The sequence below is a fragment of the Diorhabda sublineata genome, chromosome 10 (assembly GCF_026230105.1).
Source record: "Diorhabda sublineata isolate icDioSubl1.1 chromosome 10, icDioSubl1.1, whole genome shotgun sequence".
NCBI lineage: Eukaryota > Metazoa > Arthropoda > Insecta > Coleoptera > Chrysomelidae > Diorhabda > Diorhabda sublineata.
The window spans coordinates 8,171,458-8,192,498 of NC_079483.1; the positions used below are offsets into that span (position 1 = coordinate 8,171,458).

The 21,041-nt window shown below is 33.3% G+C and overlaps 2 protein-coding genes across 6 annotated transcripts in view; one reads left to right on the forward strand and one right to left on the reverse strand.

Moving 5' to 3' along the window:
* Positions 1-10,700, forward strand: part of LOC130449389 (bone morphogenetic protein receptor type-1B) — a 74,010-nt gene extending 63,310 nt beyond the window's left edge. For 3 of the 5 annotated variants that reach the window (XM_056787183.1, XM_056787184.1, XM_056787186.1), the window contains exons 2-6: positions 3,045-3,223; positions 3,339-3,638; positions 4,869-5,151; positions 5,211-5,722; positions 5,803-10,700. In XM_056787183.1, the coding sequence (XP_056643161.1) occupies positions 3,045-3,223; positions 3,339-3,638; positions 4,869-5,151; positions 5,211-5,722; positions 5,803-6,060 (1,532 nt within the window). In that variant the 3' untranslated portion in view covers positions 6,061-10,700. The remainder of the gene's footprint in view (positions 1-3,044; positions 3,224-3,338; positions 3,639-4,868; positions 5,152-5,210; positions 5,723-5,802) is intronic. The other 2 variants (XM_056787185.1, XM_056787187.1) reach the window with 1 other exon arrangement.
* A 130-nt stretch (positions 10,701-10,830) lies between these two features.
* Positions 10,831-20,976, reverse strand: LOC130449393 (RNA-binding protein lark). The gene is made up of 5 exons (XM_056787192.1): positions 20,836-20,976; positions 19,683-20,209; positions 18,595-18,842; positions 18,065-18,411; positions 10,831-11,260 (listed from the first exon to the last, which is right to left on the reverse strand). Exons 2-5 carry the CDS (start codon positions 20,101-20,103, stop codon positions 11,212-11,214), a joined length of 1,065 nt encoding a protein of 354 aa, XP_056643170.1. The 5' UTR covers positions 20,104-20,209; positions 20,836-20,976; the 3' UTR covers positions 10,831-11,211.
* Positions 20,977-21,041: the final 65 nt, after the last annotated feature.

A 21,041-nucleotide genomic window follows, 5' to 3' on the forward strand; every position in this document is an offset into this window, starting at 1 on the left:
GTTCAAAAGGGATAGGCAGACATTTATATATATACCGAGCATGTTTGTTATTAAAATTTTAATTCAAATAAGGATCTAATTTGTTTCTAAACAGATTTTTTTTAACAATTATTCGAATAGAAAAAGTGTAACATCACAGTACATAGTAGGTACGAAGACTTTTTTAAAATCGTTTCATTTAAATACAAGCGCGCCATCTGTTTAGTAGTTGAGATAGTAATCACAGAAATCTACAGTAAAACTTTGGTTATTTGATGTATTTGTTAGAAATTTTATAATAAAATGATTGTAGTGGAAAAAAATGGACACTTGAAGTTTTTATATCAATAATTTTAATACAATTGACACTTATCGCTTATATAAATATTTCAAAAAGTCCTTTCAACTCTATTATTCACAAGCTCCATTGTTGTCTCGTGTACGTGTTTGTCTTAAAATCTCATTAATCATGATATGTCAAATGAAAGTTTACAATTATTGTTTTGAAATATGTTGTTAAGTCTCCTACGTTTCGAGAACGTTACTCAATTTCGTTAACAACACGTGTTCCATTTAAAACGATTCTTATTAAGAAAAAATTGTCTTTACGGTTGGTTAGATCAATTCTCGTTAAGTTGAATACTTTTAATCAGAAAATATGCGAAGAAAAGTTTGGTTAGGATTTCACAATATCCTAGCATTTACATTGTTGTCAGACGTTATGTTTTTCTGGAAACATAAGGAATTTCGGTGTTTGTTAAGGAATTTTGGAAAATTTTCTAAATTCTTATTGATCGAGATTTTACAATATGACTAATATAAAGGTTGTTTTTTTGCGTAGTTGCCACATTATTCTTGTTTTTCGTAACATTTTGAACGTTTTCTATATTTTCCCAGATGGTTGTACTCACGATATTGCCACGTCTCGCATTTTTTTCTGATAGTATAAGAAATTTGAATTTGTAAATACTATATTTACAGTGTTGTCGATTGAAAAGTATTTCTGTGGACATGTGGAAACTTTTAGTAAATATTCGATTTATGATAAATGAACGACATCGCGTTTTTTACCTTGTTGTCAAATCTATACTATAAGAATCTTTATAAATTATCGTTTAATAATACGATAAATATCGTAATCTTTACATTGTTGCCACATCTTCCGATTATTTTACAGATATAAGAAATTTTATCGGTTGTTTGCAATGTTGTCGACTACTCAAATTTTTCGAAGTTATATGGAATTTTGTATATTTTATATATTCTTGTCCACAAATAGTTTCTGGAAATCTTTTTATAATTTATCATTATTGTTTTACAATATGGCGGATCTTATGGTTGTAATTACTCAGTTGTCAGATCATTTGATTTATCTGAAATACTACGAACTTTTATTTAAAGCTTTATAATATGGACGACTTGTTTTTACATTGTTGCCACTTCTGTTTTTCTGTAAATGTTGAGAATTTTCGAAAATTTCTTGTGTCCCTTATTTTAATGATAATACAGACATTGTTGCCGAAACTTGTATTTTCTGCAGATATGAGAAATTTTGTAAATGTTCCTTGTTGGAATTTTATGTGGCTATAATGGTCGTCTTCGCATCGTTGCCATATTTTCGGTTTTTCTGGTTATATAAAGAATTTTTTGAAATTTTATAAAACAACGTGTTTTGTTCCATTCTCTATCTACATAGTTACCAAATATTTGTTTTTATGAAGAATAATTGTTTGATTTTGTTGTAAGAGTTTTATGCGACTAATTTTTTATATACATTGTTGTCAAATTACCCGTTTTTACCGGAAATATAAAGATTTCTATGAAAATTCAATAATCGAAAGTTTATAGTAGAAAATGTAAGTGTATACATAGTTGTCATGTCTTTCGTGTTATTGGAAAAATAAAGTATTTCGTAAATCTTATTTTTGCAATTTTCTCAATTATCTGTGCATTGTTGCCGAATCTTGAGTTTTTTCTAAAATATGGAGAAATTTTGTAAATCGATGTTTTTTAATCTTTATAATACCCAATATTGTATCTACGTAGTTGCCAAATCTACAGAAATAAAAAATTCTCTGAATTTTAATTAGTTGCAAATTTACATAGTTGCCACATGTGCCATTCTTCCAGAATATCAAATAATTTCGTAAATTTTTGTTTTTACAATATTTCCAATATAGTTAATGTTCGTCTATGCATTGTTGCCACATGTTCCGTTTTTTCGGAGATATTGAGGAATTAGTAATTTCATTGATTTCATAATAAAACCATTATTGTGTGTACATAGTTGCCAAATCTATCATTTTTTGGAATTACAAGAAATACTTTAATATTTCTTTATATAAAATCTAATTTTTGAATATATATAGTTGCCACGTATTCCGTTTTTTCTCTAAATTCAGAGAATTTTGCAAAATTATACATTTCCTCTTATTTCGAATGTGATTACAACGTTGTCATATAGTTTGTCATTTTTATTGAGATCCAAGAAATGCCTCGTTATTTTGTTATTCAAAAGCTAATGGTTGTATATACATAGTTGCCTCATCTTCCGTTTTTCTATGGATATGAAGAAATTTGTAAATAAAGTTTTTTTTTCGAAATTTTTGAACAAAGCCAATATCGTATGTACGTAGTTGCCAAATCTATCGAAATAAAAAATTCTGAATTTTCATTAGTGGAAAATTTACATTGTTGCCAAATGTGCCGTTTTTCGGGAATTCAAATAATTTTATTTTCCCAATATATCTAAAATTTCTTAATATAGTTATTGATAGTCTGTGCATTGTTGCCATAACTTCCATTTTTTCCTGAAATATTCAGGAATCAGTAATTTTATTGGTCTCGTAATAAAACCATTATTGTGTGTACATAGTTGCCAAATCTATCATTTTTTGGAATTACAAGAAATACTTTAATATTTTTTTATATAAAAACTAATTTTTGAATATATATAGTTGCCACGTATTCCGTTTTTTCTCTAAATTCAGAGAATTTTGCAAAATTATACATTTCTTCTTATTTCGAATGTGATTACAACGTTGTCATATCGTTTTTTGTTACAGTAAAACGTTGCTATTGCGAGGGACACTGTCCCGACAATCAGTATAACGGTACTTGCGAAATTCGAACTGGTGGAGTATGTTTTACATCCGTCGAAGCCGTTTACGATGACATTCAAGATAAAGACGTTCCCCTATATACATACGGGTGTCTTCCCGACGACGAACGGGGGCTGATGCAGGTCAGTTTTACCACCTTAAACCCCCCTCCCCTTCCCCCAAATAATAAACTGAATTTTTTTTAGTTATATGCAAAAATTGCGCGGAAATGCATTTTTTTTTCTTTGAAATTTTCAGTGTAAAGGTCATTTGGTGCCGCACGAGCAAAGCAAATCGATCCAGTGTTGCAACGACAAGGATCTTTGTAATCTTTCGTTAAGACCAACTTATCCGGAAAGACCGACTACCGAAACCCCTGGATTCGGTCCTGCTGACAGTTTACCCTTTACAGTTCTACTCACAACTGTCACTTTTTGTCTAACTCTAGTCCTACTCGTTGTTGCCATTGTGTTCATAAAGAATAGGAGGAAGGAGATGCAGAGGAAGTTCGGGTTGTACGGAAAAGGGTATTCCGATGAAAAATATCCACAAATGGAGGTACGTATTTCGTTATACATAATTATATATCATTTTTCTCAGTGTAATAATCAAATTGAAAAAAAAATGGTTGATAAGAAAGGTTTAGAGGGAATTGTTTGAACAAATTTAAAATAAAATTAACTTTAACACCCTGTATATGGGTAAATAATAGTGAGAGTGGGGATGTATTTTTCCTGTTTATTTGTGAAATGGTGTTTTTTTTTTATGCCAGGAAATTATTTGTAGGAATCTATGATCAAAATTGAATCAAAAATAGTTTTTTTTTTGTTCACAATGTCCCACAGGATAAAATCGAGGAGCTACCAGGTTCATGTTTTGTAAATATATTCTAGAATGATGTATTTATACTAAAAAAAATTAAGAGTTTACTAAATTTATTCATTTCTGAGGTACACGGTGTTTAAATAATGTTGCGTACCAAAAAATCAAGAGAAAAATTTATTCTTAATTCAACCCCCTGTATATTGAGGCATAATGAGAGCTGTACTTTGAAAATTTGTCTATTTGTAGTGCAATGTTTCATTAAGCCTAGAAAATAGTTGTCAGGATCTAGGACAAATATTAAATCTCCAAAAAAATTTAAATCGAAAAATGTTTCCGGAACATCCTGTCATTACAAAAAAATTTTACAAAATGAAATGAAGCAGCCTTTCAGCCTCAATATGTTCAAGAAGTTTATAATAAGGATGTATTTATAATAAAAACAAATCAATAGGGCGCTAAATTGAGTCATTTCTGAGATACAGGGCGTTTTATAATATTGTGTACCAAAAAAATTGAGTATAACTTTAATTCAATGCCCTGTATATTGAGAAACAATAAGAGCAATTAAATGTAATTTTTTCTGTTTGTTAAGCAATGTTTCTTTAAACCTGGAAAATATTTATAAAGATCTAGGACTAATATTAAGTCTTAAAAAAAATTATATCGAAAAATGTTTTCGGAAAATCCTGTCATTACAAAAAAAATTTTTTAAAATGAAACGAAGCAGCTTTCAGCCTCAATATTTTCAAGGAGTTTTCTATAAAGATGTATTTATAATAAAAACAAATCAAGAGCTCGTAAAATAAAGTTATTTAAGAGATACAGGGCGACTTAAAAGTTTGGTATCAAAAAATCTCACTTTTGAAGTTATAAACTTTGAAAATAAAACGAGTGTTGAAATTTTAAACCTCAGCTGCAATTGGAATTTTGTTTGTTCAAACAACTAAATATTCCTCCCCCTAGGTACACGGTCCCTTGGTGAGTTTAATCGAACAATCCAGCGGTTCAGGTTCCGGCCTCCCCATATTAGTACAAAGAACCATTTCCAAACAAATCCAAATGGTCCATTCGGTAGGTAAAGGTCGATATGGAGAAGTCTGGTTAGCGAAATGGAGAGGAACCAAAGTAGCCGTCAAAGTATTCTTCACCACAGAAGAACAAAGTTGGTTCAGGGAAACCGAAATCTACCAAACTGTACTGATGAGACATGAAAATCTACTCGGATTCATAGCGGCGGATATAAAAGGTGAATCCACTCGACAATACAACGAATTTATCTAATTATCAATCGTTTTTTATACACAGGAACGGGTAGTTGGACTCAAATGCTACTGATAACGGATTACCACGAATTCGGGAGCCTGTACGATTATTTACAAGACCATTGTTTGGATCCCACCAGTCTTCTATTGATGGCGCAGAGTATAGCTTCCGGTCTATCCCATCTCCACATCGAGATATTCGGCACGAAGGGCAAACCCGCGATAGCTCATCGGGATATTAAGAGCAAAAACATCCTGGTGAAGAGGAACGGCGAATGTTGCATAGCAGATTTCGGATTGGCCGTCAAATATCTGTCGGACACTAAAGTGAGTGATCAAAAAATTATATTCGACGCACCCTGTACGATTATTTTTCAGGAAATCGACGTTCCCCCCAACGTCAGATCGGGAACTAGGAGATACATGGCGCCGGAGCTGCTGGATAAATCGATGAACGTTCATAATTTCGAAGCGCACAAAATGGCCGATATGTACGCTTTCGCTTTGGTCATGTGGGAGATGAGCAGGAGATGCGTCACCGGGGATAAACTAAAAGTAACTATCATCATCATTATCAAGAACGAAAAAAAAACAATTTTTAAGGGTATTTTCATATTTGGTATTATCCTTTTCAGGTGGCGGACGAATATGCCGTCCCTTATTACGATTGCGTTCCTTCGGATCCGTCTTTCGAAGACATGCAGCAAGTGGTTTGCGCAAAGAAGATCAGACCCCAGATACCTTTGAGGTGGGATAGCGAAGAGGTGCTACAGTGTTTATCGAAAGTGATGCAAGAATGTTGGCATACTAATCCTGATGTACGGTTAACAGCTTTGAGGGTGAAAAAGACTTTATCCAAATTGGATACCGATACGACAATTAAAATTGTGTAGTTTTTATTTGGGTTGTTAGTAATTGAGTGTTGAGCGTTATTCCGATGGATTTGGGGTGATTCGACGTGAAATTATCGAAGAATTTTGGATATCGAAGGTACGGTACATTTGAACTACTTTTTACAATTTTCTTGTTTGAAAGCTAAAGTTTCACCAAAATCAGTAAATTATTTTCCTAAATCATTTATTCGTATAAGTTACGAGTTTGTATTCGACATTTCGAAATTATTTCAAAATATACAGGGTCTTTTCGCTATATTGATAAGTTATATTTTTTTATTATTATTTTTTAAATAAAACTTACAGTTTAATACATCAAAATTGAAATTTGAAATCTTCTTAATAACGATGAGAAAATTGTAATATGTTATACTGCGTGTTTATAAAGTTTTAATCAATTGTGGACGAAAATTGTTGAACGCCCGGTATAATTGAAAAAGAAGAATTTAGTGCGGTCATATCTTTCCATTGAATATCTAAATTCATTTAAAATTTCGGTAACCTCAATTTTTGTTAAATCTTATACAGGATGAGGCAAAATACAAAACTACATTTCAATAAAACTTCAAAATCGCATTTTTTTCAATAGAACCTTCTGTAATTCATTTAAAATTTGTTTAACTCCTTCTAATATGTGTTTTAACGATATAAAACTTCAATATATTATACAGGGTGGTTGAAAAGTTATCAAAGTTGAATTGTGACAAGTTTAACACCCCGTATAATTAGAATAGTGTAAAAAACTTGATATTTTGTGACCATATCTTTTCAATGATTGTCTAAATCCAATAAAAATTTCGATTTCTTCAATTTTAGTTAAATCTATACAGGGTGAGTTGGAAATACAATAGTTTTTCACTATTTTTCGAATTACCATGTATTAAAACTAACTAATACGAACAAAATCGATCATTTTTATGATAATTAGAAAACACGACCATAATATTTGATCAATTTACTACACCAATTCAATTAAACTGAGTATTGAACTTATTATGAATCAAAAGGACATAACTTTTTAAATACCCAGTATACAATTTTACTTAATATATATTATTATTTTATAGTTGTAATAAAAAATTGAAGGAAATTTTGAATTTGATATAAAACACCAATATCAAAATAAAAATAACTTCGAAATGACAAAAAAATATGTCAGACCCTGTATATAATAATTTTTTATATATGTTAAACCTAATTTCACAAAATTTGATGATACTGTAAATTCAAATAAAATTGTAACTGTTAATAGGAGTAGTTCAAATGTACCAATACACCTTGTTATAAGGATACAGTATAACTAACGGCATCTATAAAGCCCTAGGGATTAAATAATGTTTAATTTTTTTTGGAAATTTCGTTTCCACTTCATTTTCAGATTGGAGATCTATAATCTCCGTTTAAGGTTGATTCGTGTATCCGCCATTTCATTGAAAGCTTTAAAACGGTACAAACCGGATGCGCGGATCGGTCATTTTGTAAATAACTAATTATTAAGTTGTAAATATTGTTTATTAGTTAAAATTTAACTATTACATTATATATATGTTGTATGTAAAGTTGAAAAGTACCTATATATATATATATATATATATATATATATATATATATATATTCACCTTTCACCAAGGAGTCCAGTTGACAACCGGTAACTCGAAAATATTCAAAAGAATAGTTTCAAATGAACTACTTTACATGTATGTAATGTTCGAATGTGATTATCGATGATAGGGGGTGGCAAAAATAATTTTTCTCCCTATTTTTTTATATTCGATATATATAGTGTGGTGATAAAATAACAATGTTATTGGTTGATATTTTAAAGTATTTTTCTTTGTTGTAATAATATAAGACATCTTCTTTTTTTTAGGACTTTTCAAAATACAAATTCATATTGTTTTTTAAATTGGATTACGAAGATTAATTCAAATGTACCTGCATGGATTTTTTTCAATAATGCTGTGATTTTCGCGTTGGAATAGATAAACAATAGTTCGAATGTTTCAAATATCGTATTTTTCATTTATATTTGTCTCATTTTTCAAAAATAATCGAAATTTGGTGTAAAATGAAATCGCAGCAGTCGTATGATATTTCTAATCTAATAGTCGTCCTGTCATCTTTGACAACAAAGTAGTTCAAATGTACCAACCCAGATTTTTATCAATAACGCTGCTGGAAGTGTTATTTTCTCGTTTAAATAGTTAAAAAGTAGTTCAAATTTATCGAATATCGTAAGTTTGGCCCATTCTTCAAAAATAATTCGAAGTTTTGTATAAAATGAAATAAAGGCAGTTGTAGGATACTTGACTCTTCCAATAGTCGTTCTATCGTTTTGACGACAAAGTAGTTCAAATGTCCCCATTTTTTCAAATAATCCCGTATTTTGACATCAACTAAAAGAATATACTATCAAATTGAATACAGGGTGGTGGAAAAAAGACACTTCACAATTTTATCAGTTTCTGGAGGGAATTATATCTTCCAAATGCCTATTGGGCATAATAACCTATTTTTTATGTACAGTGTGTTTTAAGACATATTCTTGAACGTTTTATTCTTATTTTTGGTAATTTAATGGTTTCTTTTTGGTGTGAAGAAGCCTTGTACATCTTATTTTTTTCAAGTACAATCATAATTCTCCAATCCGGTTTATAAAGAGTAGTTCAAATGGATAAACAGTAGCTCAAACGTATCAAATAACAAATTATTCAAATCAATTCGACCAACTTTTCGGAAATACTCGAGAAATTTGGTTAAAAATTGACTTTGGGGACAGTTATTTTATGATCACACGTCGTTTATATTAAAAATAGATAGAGTATGCAGTATAATCGTTTAGTTTAGTTTTAAGCTTAAATATGTACAAAGTAACTGTTAAGTATTTATTCATAGTTGCCATATTGGAAACCTAGCATGTTAGTATTAAGTAAATGTGCCATGTGTCAATGTTTTCGAGTTACCGTGCTGGTGTTGTACGTCTACGACAATCGTAAACTTTCCGATTTTTTCTTTCTCGTCTACACTCGTTATGAAAAAATGATAAAAAAAGCACCTTGCCCATGTTTGTAAAAAGAACTGCTCAAGTACCAAGTGCAATTCGATCCCCATGGGTTACTATGGTGACCAAACTGGTTTTGTATACAAAAAAAAATGTTTATTCATCCCGAAAATATTTTTTTTTAAAGTAATTTTCATCATTTCAGCATGTGATAAGACCAAAATCTAATTATTTCCTATTTTTGATTACCAATGTATCTATACCTATATAACTATTGTTAAATCAATAAACAGTAGTTCAAATGCACCCTTTGGGATTTCTGTTGTTTTAGATGCATCTGGTATGAAATAAATGTGTAGAATGTAGTTCAAATGTATGGGCCAAAATTTTTATCGATAATTTATTTTCAGAAAAAATCTAGTAAGCAAAGTATTTCAAATGATTCCACATTCTGAATGAGTTTACAAAACGGAAGAACAATTTATTCAAAATTATACTTAATTTTTCCTAAAAAGTGAAAATAGAAAAACGAAATAGTTCAATTGTATAGTTTCCGTGGGCTGATTTTCTCGTTGAATGTGGTCCAAAACAAAATTTTAAATTTATCAATCTGTATTTTCTATAGACTTGTTGTTTTTCACTTTTCGGTAGAACAAAGTAGTTCAAATGTATCCATTTGAGTTTTTATCGATTCTATAGACTGCTCCTCAAGTCAAATGGGCAAAAAGTAGTTCAAATTATAGAAAATTTCTGAGATCTGATCTTAATATTACATCATCGACATTCTTTTATAAAATTTTTCAGTAACAAAATAGTTCAAATATACCTGTACATATTTTTACCGAAATCGCTGTTGTGTTCTTCTTGCTTTAACTGACTGGAAAGTAGTCCGAATGTACAAAACAAATCATAAATCGACGAAGCTCTACTTCCGAAAGACAATAAAGTAGTTCATATGTACTGATGCCGGTTTCTTCTACTAACGCTGTTGAATGTGTAATTCTGGCGTCGAATAGGTAAAAAGTAGTTCAAAAGTATTAGCTAACTTGTCTATCAATTCAGTTTGACGAATTTTTTAATTCTATGTTGGGATTCAACATAGAATCGAAATTTTTGTACTACATTTCACACAATCTACATCGATTATTGACAGCAAAGTAGTTTAAATGTTTTTTTGATTTCATTTCCATTAAAAACTTGACACGTTTTCCAAAACAAAATCATTATTTTGAATGATACAAGTAGTTCAAATGTACCCAGATGTGGTACTCTTTTCAAACAAAAAGTAGTTCCAAGTGTCCCTTTTTTGGTTTTCCAGTCTTTGTTACTCAATAAAGTATTTAGTTTGCATGATAAACATTTTTTTTTAATACAAAAATTCTGTGTCATATTTTGTTCTATTTTTGTTGTAATGTTGGTAGTTATACATTTTTTTCGTATATTTCAAGTAGGCCGTGTGACTGTCCCGAATGTGCATTTATATTTTTATTTGTAAATAAATTATTTGTTATAATGTTAAATAGAAGAATGTATTTTTATTATTACGTATGTGCAGTAAATTTATTATTATTATTGCAAGACTGATATTTTGAATGTTGCGAGTTTTTTGTGTAAAAAATAAAAATTATACTTCGAAAAATATTTTTCTTTCCCAAAATTTTCCATAAACACACAATATAAACAAACCATCAAATCCATAAATAATATACGAGGGGACAATAAAAAATCTCGATGAATCAAACGTAAATTAACAAATATACGGGGGGAAACAAAAAAATCTATTATAATTGAGTCATTTTTATTTATCATTAGATACAAAGTTGAAATCACCTGTAACTAAAATGATCAAAAAGTCGTTGATGTAAAGAAAATATCGAACACCCAGTAGATGCGAAGTTTAAGAGAGAAAAATTTGTTTGTTTCCATAGAAAAAATTGAGTATACAAAAAATTATTTCGACAGAGATGACAATTTGAAAAAAAATCACTCCGCCATTCGAAGTTCATTATCTCAACTAAAAATAAATATTAACACCTTTTTTTTCGAAAAAGCATATCACTGGATGGTAAAAAGTAAAAATTTTATATACATTTCACCATAACTAGTGCCTTGATTGGTTCTTATCAATGTTTAAGTCATTCTAAACGAAATTAATACGGTGCGTATCTTCTCGGAGGTGATGCACCCCTTAAACCCGGCCTGTAAACAAAAATTTTATTAAAAAAAAAAACAAAATTTCCGAAAAAAAAATATATAAACAAATTACCATAAAAAATGTTTCCAACATACTAAAAGTCATTAAAATATGAAAAATTTTAAACTCATATATTTAGTACGAGGCTGAGTCAATACATCAGTAATTTTCTCAATGTTTCGACTTTTTAACTGGTCCTGCTCCTATCTACAGGCACCTATCAAAACTGTCATTTTATAACACGTGATTTTAGCAAAAAATAGGCATAGAAGTGTATTCAATAGGCATTAAAAGGGACCGACAAAAAAAATAAGTTCACGTTAAAAAATATCAAAAATTTTGAGCGCGCAATTTTGTAATTGGGGATCCACTACAATTCAATAAATACTTGACTTAGAACTGCGCTAAAAGTGCGTTTGTAAACCAGATTGGCTCAAAATGATCACGAACACAATCTAGTGATCATATTAATGAGTTTTTGCGCAGTTTTCGAGCTGAAAATTTACCATAACACATCAATAACTGAAAAACAATTTTTTTTAGTTAAAATCGCGCTGAAACTGAAAAATAATCGACACTGAGGGTTTCTCGAAATGAATCTGCGCTAAAACAGATGGAGAGTTTGTTCATAATCGACCACAAACCCAATCAAGTAACAATATGGAGGAGTTTTTGCGCAATTTTTTAATTAGAGGATACACTAGAAAATAAAAGTTTTTAACAGTGTTTCCAAGAGCTGATATGTGCTAATGGGCATGTCAAATGCGTTTGGTTAAAAATCAACCACAAATACCACCAAGTGACCGTATAAACAAGACTTGTGCAGTTTCTTAATCGAAGAATACACTAGAGACTGAAAAATAGTATAAACAGAAATAAATCTGCGCCGAAGCAGATCAAAGTGAATTTGCGAATCGATCTTGCTGAAAATCAACCTCAAACACAACAGATTGACCTTATGGACGAGTTTTTGCGCGGTTTTTATGCCGTAGATTTGCTAAAACATGGCGAGAGACTAAGAACAATTTAAACTGTGGGTTCCTTGGAATAAATCTGGGCTTTGTGGTGGTCAAAGTGAGTTTGTAAACTATATTTGTATATAATAAATCTCAAACATCATCGGTTAACAATATAGACCAGTTTTTGCGCATTTTTCTAACCGAGAATCCTCTACAACAAACTACACGCGAAAAAACAGTTTAAACAAAAATAAATCTGCGCTGAAGCAGATCAAAGTGAATTTGTGAATCGATCTTGCTGAAAATCAACCTTAAACCCAACAGAGTGACCTAATAGAAGAATTTTTTCGCAATTTCGTAACCGAGAATTAAGAAAAGTAAGAAAACAGTGAATTTACTAGAGCAAATCTGCGCTAAACTAGACCCAAAACGAATTAGTCAGTCGCGCTTACTGATAGTCAACCTAAAACACCATCGACTAACCATATGGATGAATTTTTGCGCAGTTTCTTATTCCATTGAGTGACAAATTTTACGTAATTCCCTATAACACAATAGACACTAACAGAATCTGAATAGAAGAAAATTTGCGCAGTTGCCAAAACGCCATATTGATCTTATCGACGAATTTTTGCGCAGTTTCTAAGCCAAGGATCAACCAAAATATATCGGAAAATAAAAAACAATTTAAACCGAAGGTTTTTTTAATAGAATCCGCGCTAAAGGTGGCCAAAATTGCTACGGAGTCACTAGAAGTGACGAATGTGGATTAAAACACAATTTTGCGCAAAATTTACCTCGAACACAATCTAGTGACCATATTGACGAGTTCCTAATATAATAATATGGACAAATTTTTGCGCAATTCCCTATAACACAATAGCCACTAACCGAATCTAAATTGAAGTAAATTTGCGCGGTTGCGGAAACGCCATAGCGATCTTATCGACGAGTTATTGCGCAGTTTCTAAGCCGCAGATCGACCAAAATATACCGGAAAATAAAAAACAATGTAAACCGAAAGTTTTGTCAGGTGAATCTGCGCTAAAGGTGGCCAAAATTGCTACGGAGTCACTAGAAGTGACGAATGTGGATTAAAACACAATTTTGCGCAAAATTTACCTCGAACACAATCTAGTGACCATATGGACGAGTTCCTAATATAATAATATGGACAAATTTTTGCGCAATTCCCTATAACACAATAGCCACTAACCGAATCTAAATTGAAGTAAATTTGCGCGGTTGCGGAAACGCCATAGCGATCTTATCGACGAGTTATTGCGCAGTTTCCAAGCCGCGGATCAACCAAAATATACCGGAAAATAAAAAACAATTTAAACCGAAGGTTTTTTTAATAGAATCCGCGCTAAAGGTGGACAAAATTGCTATGGAGTTACTAGAAGTGACGAATGTGGATTAAAACACAATTTTACGCAAAATTTACCTCGAACACAATCTAGTGACCATATGGACGAGTTCCTAATATAATAATATGGACAAATTTTTGCGCAATTCCCTATAACACAATAGCCACTAACCGAATCTAAATTGAAGTAAATTTGCGCGGTTGCGGAAACGCCATAGCGATCTTATCGACGAGTTATTGCGCAGTTTCTAAGCCGCAGATCGACCAAAATATACCGGAAAATAAAAAACAATGTAAACCGAAAGTTTTGTCAGGTGAATCTGCGCTAAAGGTGGCCAAAATTGCTACGGAGTCACTAGAAGTGACGAATGTGGATTAAAACACAATTTTGCGCAAAATTTACCTCGAACACAATCTAGTGACAATATGGACGAGTTCCTAATATAATAATATGGACAAATTTTTGCGCAATTCCCTATAACACAATAGCCACTAACCGAATCTAAATTGAAGTAAATTTGCGCGGTTGCGGAAACGCCATAGCGATCTGATCGACGAGTTTTTGCGCAGTTTCTAAGCCGAGGATCGACCAAAATATACCGGAAAATAAAAAACAATGTAAACCGAAGGTTTTGTCAGGTGAATCTGCGCTAAAGGTGGCCAAAATTGCTACGGAGTTACTAGAAGTGACGAATGTGGATTAAAACACACAATTTGCGCTAAATTTACTTCGGACACAATCTAGTGACCATATGGACGAGTTCCTAATATAATAATATGGACAAATTTTTGCGCAATTTCCTAAAACACAATAGTCACTAACCGAATCTAAATTGAAGTAAATTTGCGCGGTTGCGGAAACGCCATAGCGATCTTATGGACGAGTTATTGCGCAGTTTCTAAGCCGCGGATCAACCAAAATATACCGGAAAATAAAAAACAATATAAACCAAAGGTTTTTTTAATAGAATCTGCGCTAAAGGTGACCAAAATTGCTACGGAGTTACTAGAAGTGACGAATGTGGATTAAAACAAAATTTGCGCAAAATTTACTTCGGACACAATCTAGTGACCATATGGACGAGTTCCTAATATAATAATATGGACAAATTTTTGCGCAATTTCCTAATACAAAATAGTCACTAACAGTATCTAAATTGAAGTAAATTTGCGCGGTTGCGGAAACGCCATAGCGATCTTATGGACGAGTTATTGCGCAGTTTCTAAGCCGCGGATCAACCAAAATATACCGGAAAATAAAAAACAATTTAAACCGAAGGTTTTTTTAATAGAATCCGCGCTAAAGGTGGACAAAATTGCTATGGAGTTACTAGAAGTGACGAATGTGGATTAAAACACAATTTTGCGCAAAATTTACCTCGAACATAATCTAGTGACCATATGGACGAGTTGACGAGTTCCTAATATAATAATATGGACAAATTTTTGCGCAATTCCCTATAACACAATAGCCACTAACCGAATCTAAATTGAAGTAAATTTGCGCGGTTGCGGAAACGCCATAGCGATCTTATCGACGAGTTATTGCGCAGTTTCTAAGCCGCAGATCGACCAAAATATACCGGAAAATAAAAAACAATGTAAACCGAAAGTTTTGTCAGGTGAATCTGCGCTAAAGGTGGCCAAAATTGCTACGGAGTTACTAGAAGTGACGAATGTGGATTAAAACACACAATTTGCGCTAAATTTACTTCGGACACAATCTAGTGACCACATGGACGAGTTCCTAATATAATAATATGGACAAATTTTTGCGCAATTTCCTAAAACACAATAGTCACTAACCGAATCTAAATTGAAGTAAATTTGCGCGGTTGCGGAAACGCCATAGCGATCTTATGGACGAGTTATTGCGCAGTTTCTAAGCCGCGGATCAACCAAAATATACCGGAAAATAAAAAACAATATAAACCAAAGGTTTTTTTAATAGAATCTGCGCTAAAGGTGACCAAAATTGCTACGGAGTTACTAGAAGTGACGAATGTGGATTAAAACAAAATTTGCGCAAAATTTACCCCGAACACAATCTAGTGACCATATGGACGAGTTCCTAATATAATAATATGGACAAATTTTTGCGCAATTTCCTAATACAAAATAGTCACTAACAGTATCTAAATTGAAGTAAATTTGCGCGGTTGCGGAAACGCCATAGCGATCTTATGGACGAGTTATTGCGCAGTTTCTAAGCCGCGGATCAACCAAAATATACCGGAAAATAAAAAACAATTTAAACCGAAGGTTTTTTTAATAGAATCCGCGCTAAAGGTGGACAAAATTGCTATGGAGTTACTAGAAGTGACGAATGTGGATTAAAACACAATTTTGCGCAAAATTTACCTCGAACACAATCTAGTGACCATATGGACGAGTTCCTAATATAATAATATGGACAAATTTTTGCGCAATTCCCTATAACACAATAGCCACTAACCGAATCTAAATTGAAGTAAATTTGCGCGGTTGCGGAAACGCCATAGCGATCTTATCGACGAGTTATTGCGCAGTTTCTAAGCCGCAGATCGACCAAAATATACCGGAAAATAAAAAACAATGTAAACCGAAAGTTTTGTCAGGTGAATCTGCGCTAAAGGTGGCCAAAATTGCTACGGAGTCACTAGAAGTGACGAATGTGGATTAAAACACAATTTTGCGCAAAATTTACCTCGAACACAATCTAGTGACCATATGGACGAGTTCCTAATATAATAATATGGACAAATTTTTGCGCAATTCCCTATAACACAATAGCCACTAACCGAATCTAAATTGAAGTAAATTTGCGCGGTTGCGGAAACGCCATAGCGATCTTATCGACGAGTTATTGCGCAGTTTCTAAGCCGCAGATCGACCAAAATATACCGGAAAATAAAAAACAATGTAAACCGAAAGTTTTGTCAGGTGAATCTGCGCTAAAGGTGGCCAAAATTGCTACGGAGTTACTAGAAGTGACGAATGTGGATTAAAACACACAATTTGCGCTAAATTTACTTCGGACACAATCTAGTGACCATATGGACGAGTTGACGAGTTCCTAATATAATAATATGGACAAATTTTTGCGCAATTCCCTATAACACAATAGCCACTAACCGAATCTAAATTGAAGTAAATTTGCGCGGTTGCGGAAACGCCATAGCGATCTTATCGACGAGTTATTGCGCAGTTTCTAAGCCGCAGATCGACCAAAATATACCGGAAAATAAAAAACAATGTAAACCGAAAGTTTTGTCAGGTGAATCTGCGCTAAAGGTGGCCAAAATTGCTACGGAGTTACTAGAAGTGACGAATGTGGATTAAAACACACAATTTGCGCTAAATTTACTTCGGACACAATCTAGTGACCATATGGACGAGTTCCTAATATAATAATATGGACAAATTTTTGCGCAATTCCCTATAACACAATAGCCACTAACCGAATCTAAATTGAAGTAAATTTGCGCGGTTGCGGAAACGCCATAGCGATCTTATCGACGAGTTATTGCGCAGTTTCTAAGCCGCAGATCGACCAAAATATACCGGAAAATAAAAAACAATGTAAACCGAAAGTTTTGTCAGGTGAATCTGCGCTAAAGGTGGCCAAAATTGCTACGGAGTTACTAGAAGTGACGAATGTGGATTAAAACACACAATTTGCGCTAAATTTACTTCGGACACAATCTAGTGACCATATGGACGAGTTCCTAATATAATAATATGGACAAATTTTTGCGCAATTCCCTATAACACAATAGCCACTAACCGAATCTAAATTGAAGTAAATTTGCGCGGTTGCGGAAACGCCATAGCGATCTTATCGACGAGTTATTGCGCAGTTTCTAAGCCGCAGATCGACCAAAATATACCGGAAAATAAAAAACAATGTAAACCGAAAGTTTTGTCAGGTGAATCTGCGCTAAAGGTGGCCAAAATTGCTACGGAGTTACTAGAAGTGACGAATGTGGATTAAAACACACAATTTGCGCTAAATTTACTTCGGACACAATCTAGTGACCATATGGACGAGTTCCTAATATAATAATATGGACAAATTTTTGCGCAATTCCCTATAACACAATAGCCACTAACCGAATCTAAATTGAAGTAAATTTGCGCAGTTGCGGAAACGCCATAGCGATCTATCTACGAGTTTTTGCGCAATTTTATCCCCAACCAGGGATTCTTTATACACTAAAAAACAGTGGGTTTCTCGAATAAGTCTGCGCTTGAACACCATACACTTAAAAAACAGTACAAATCGTGTAAATATGCGCAAAATATACGTTTTCGACCAATAAAGTTGCGACGAACGTTTTTTTAGAGTGTACATCCTGTATAATCCACATCGACTACCCAAATTTTCTTTCTATTATAATAACCTACAAATTGAGTTAAGAATCCACCTTATTCTCCAGTTATAACCCCTACTGACTATTTCTAAGTGACGCGAATTTCATTGAGGCGTTCTCGTAACTTACCTTCTATCGTCGAACGAATCTCTGCTAAAATCCTCGTACATTCGACTGCTTCTCAAACCGGTCGGTGGCGGCGTTCTCCTACTAAACATACCATAATCGCTGGCGCTTCTCGAATAACTGCTCTCCCTCAAGCTACTACCCATACCGGTAGAAGGACCGCCTCTCAAACCGATAGTCGGCATAGGCGGTAACGGTTCACGACGTGGCGGTAACGGCGGCGGCATAAAATCTCGTGCGCTACCGCCGCGTATACCGACATCTCGACTGCTCGCTATGCCGGAATAACGACGTTCGTATAAATCTCGAGAATCTTCGAATCGTCTGTCGTAGTAAGCGTCGTAACCGTCCTGTTTTCCAAAAAAAAAAAAAATAAGAAGAAGACATTAAATGCGCACACCAAATTGCGAAATTACTGTCATAAAAACGTCATTCAACCGACATCATCACAAATTCATAGTTTCGTACCACCCTTTATATATGGAATAGAATAAAAAATTAATTAAATTCTCGGTATTAGTAAATCATCGTACCCCAAATCGTCCCATCATGCGGTCGCGCAGAAAAGGTGGCGGCGGTGGAGGAGGATACGGATCCCTTCCGAACATTCTTTCGCGGAACCTTTCGGGCCCCATACCTTTGGGGCATTCCTTCGACCAATGACCGCCGCGCCCGCAACGGTAACACTGCTCCGGATCGCCCATGCCGGGACGTTGACGAACGCGCGACGTCGATATTTGCACCTTCATGGGTTGACCGTCCACCATCGTTCCATTCAATTCTTTAACATTCGCCAAATTAATTTTTTTTTATCGTTTTTCTCATTATACGACTGCCATTGTCGATTATTCGACGTATACCGATTTTTTCTTCGATTTCCCCTATAATTTTTCCAATCTGGCAACGTTGTTCGAGTCTAGAATACTCGCGTCATGATCTATGAGACGTAAAATAGTCACGTGACGGGCTGTGTGACTTGGAATAGTCTCGTTACGATCTATGAGACAAAGAAAATACTCGCGTCGAGATCTATGAGACGTGAAATAATCACGTGATGGGCAGTGAGACTTAAAATTATTACGTGATGATCTGCGAGACTTAAAATTATTACGTGATGGTCTGCGAGACTTGAAATAACCGCGTTACGATCTATAAAACCTTGAAAATACTGACAAAATAACACCATAACTCATCCAATCTAATTTTCTCTCCCTAGATCGATTTTTTTTTATTTAAACGATATTAAACTTGGTTCACTAGTTTTTGAGGATAAAATGACACCGTAATCGCCCGACTCTATCCCGTGTGATTTTTCTTTATTTTCCACGATTCCGTCATATATTTTGAAGGGGATAAAAGTAGTTACGTAAAAAAAATCGATAATTAAACAATTCCGGTTATTTTAGATCTTCTCTCGTATCATTTTTTTATTGGGTAGCAAATCCAATTAATTATTTTCGCCAATTAACGTCCGTTAAATGTAGTTTCGGTAATAGAAGGCCCCACAATTTTTGACACAACACTGACAGTCGTATAATAAACGAAAATCGATATTTCGACACAAAAAAAATGAAATAAATAGAAACGATTGTTTTGTTTTTGTTTTTTAGAAATGTTTTACCTTTGATAGCTTCGTTCACGTCTCCCGAGGATTCTAAATGTACGAACCCGTAGTTACGTACGATGTCGCATTCCACAACGGTGCCGTACTTTTTGAATAATTCGCGTATCTGCGGCGCCTTCGTGTTGTCCGTCAAATTTCCCACGAAGATTTTAGTCGTAGGCGTTTGAGGGGCTTTCCGACTTTTCGCCGCTTCGCATTTCATCGCTTGACCGTTCAAAACTTGTCCGTTTAAATTATTAATGGCTTCGCGTCCGTCGGTTTCGTTTTCCATATGAACGAAACCAAAATTCTTCACGACGTCACATTCGACAACTTTGCCGTATTTTTCGAACAAGGGACGCAGTTCGGCAACGGCCGTCTTTTCGGCTAAATTTCCGATAAATATTTTGAATGTGCCCGCACTGCTAAAACCCGGCATTATAATTTTTTCCCGATGTTCTTCGTGGGATTATTATATTTCCGTTCTTATATAGACGACTTAACGACGACGACAACTTCTCGGATTTAAAACCACGCCTGAAACTCTTTAAAAACGAAGAGAAATATTTATAGTCTCAGTCATACACAAACGGCGACGATATAGGCGAAATCCCGCCGAATACAAACTTTCTACATACGGATAATAATAACATTTTTAAACGTATTTAAAGCAATGTAATAAAAACAACGTTTTATAACCACCTTTTCTCACTCTTGTAACAATCTAGACACGTTAAAATCAATTCAAAGCAAAGTAAACAACTTCTCCATCTTTAAAATACCCCAACAGATGAAATATTAGAAATTTTTAACAAGAAAGTATGTTCATTAAACTCAAATAAATCCAAATCACATTTATAAAATTAAAAACCTACAATTTGAAAAAGATTCCTACTGCAAATTTTTAAAACTAAAAAAAATAATATAATACTCTGTATATATGAAATTGAATACAATAAAAATACTTTCAATGAAAAAGAGTCACAATGAATATAATATAATAAATATACTTCTATATATCGTATATTTTATATAAAAAAATAAATTGAAATCAATAAATCTTAAAACAACATGGCTACTCAAAATCCTCACGTTTAGGTCCAGGGTAATAGTAGAAGTTACACAAACAAATATTTTAGTAACCAATTAAATAATTTGAATTTACACTTACCAAAATCTAATATTAAACACTTCTACACTGTAATTGTTGTTAACTATTTCACTAAAACTTAACGCTTATATGAAGATTCCTAACTAGTTGACACAAGATGGTAATATGTAGAATGTACAAATTACCGTAATGTCAATTGGCGAGGAAGAAACTTCGTGATATATCGGTTAAATCGGAAAAAGGAAGAATCTCATTGGTTGTTATTT

What these genes read in the sequence shown, in the direction of transcription:
- LOC130449393 (XM_056787192.1), bottom strand. Translation starts at nt 20,103, where the DNA reads ATGCCGGGTTTTAGCAGTGCGGGCACATTCAAAATATTTATCGGAAAT. An exon ending in GCATGATGGGACGATTTGGG is followed by an intron (nt 18,412 to 18,594) that starts GTACGATGATTT and finishes TTTGGAAAACAG; the next exon opens with GACGGTTACGACGCTTACTA. An exon ending in GATTCGTTCGACGATAGAAG is followed by an intron (nt 11,261 to 18,064) that starts GTAAGTTACGAG and finishes TTTTGTTTACAG; the next exon opens with GCCGGGTTTAAGGGGTGCAT.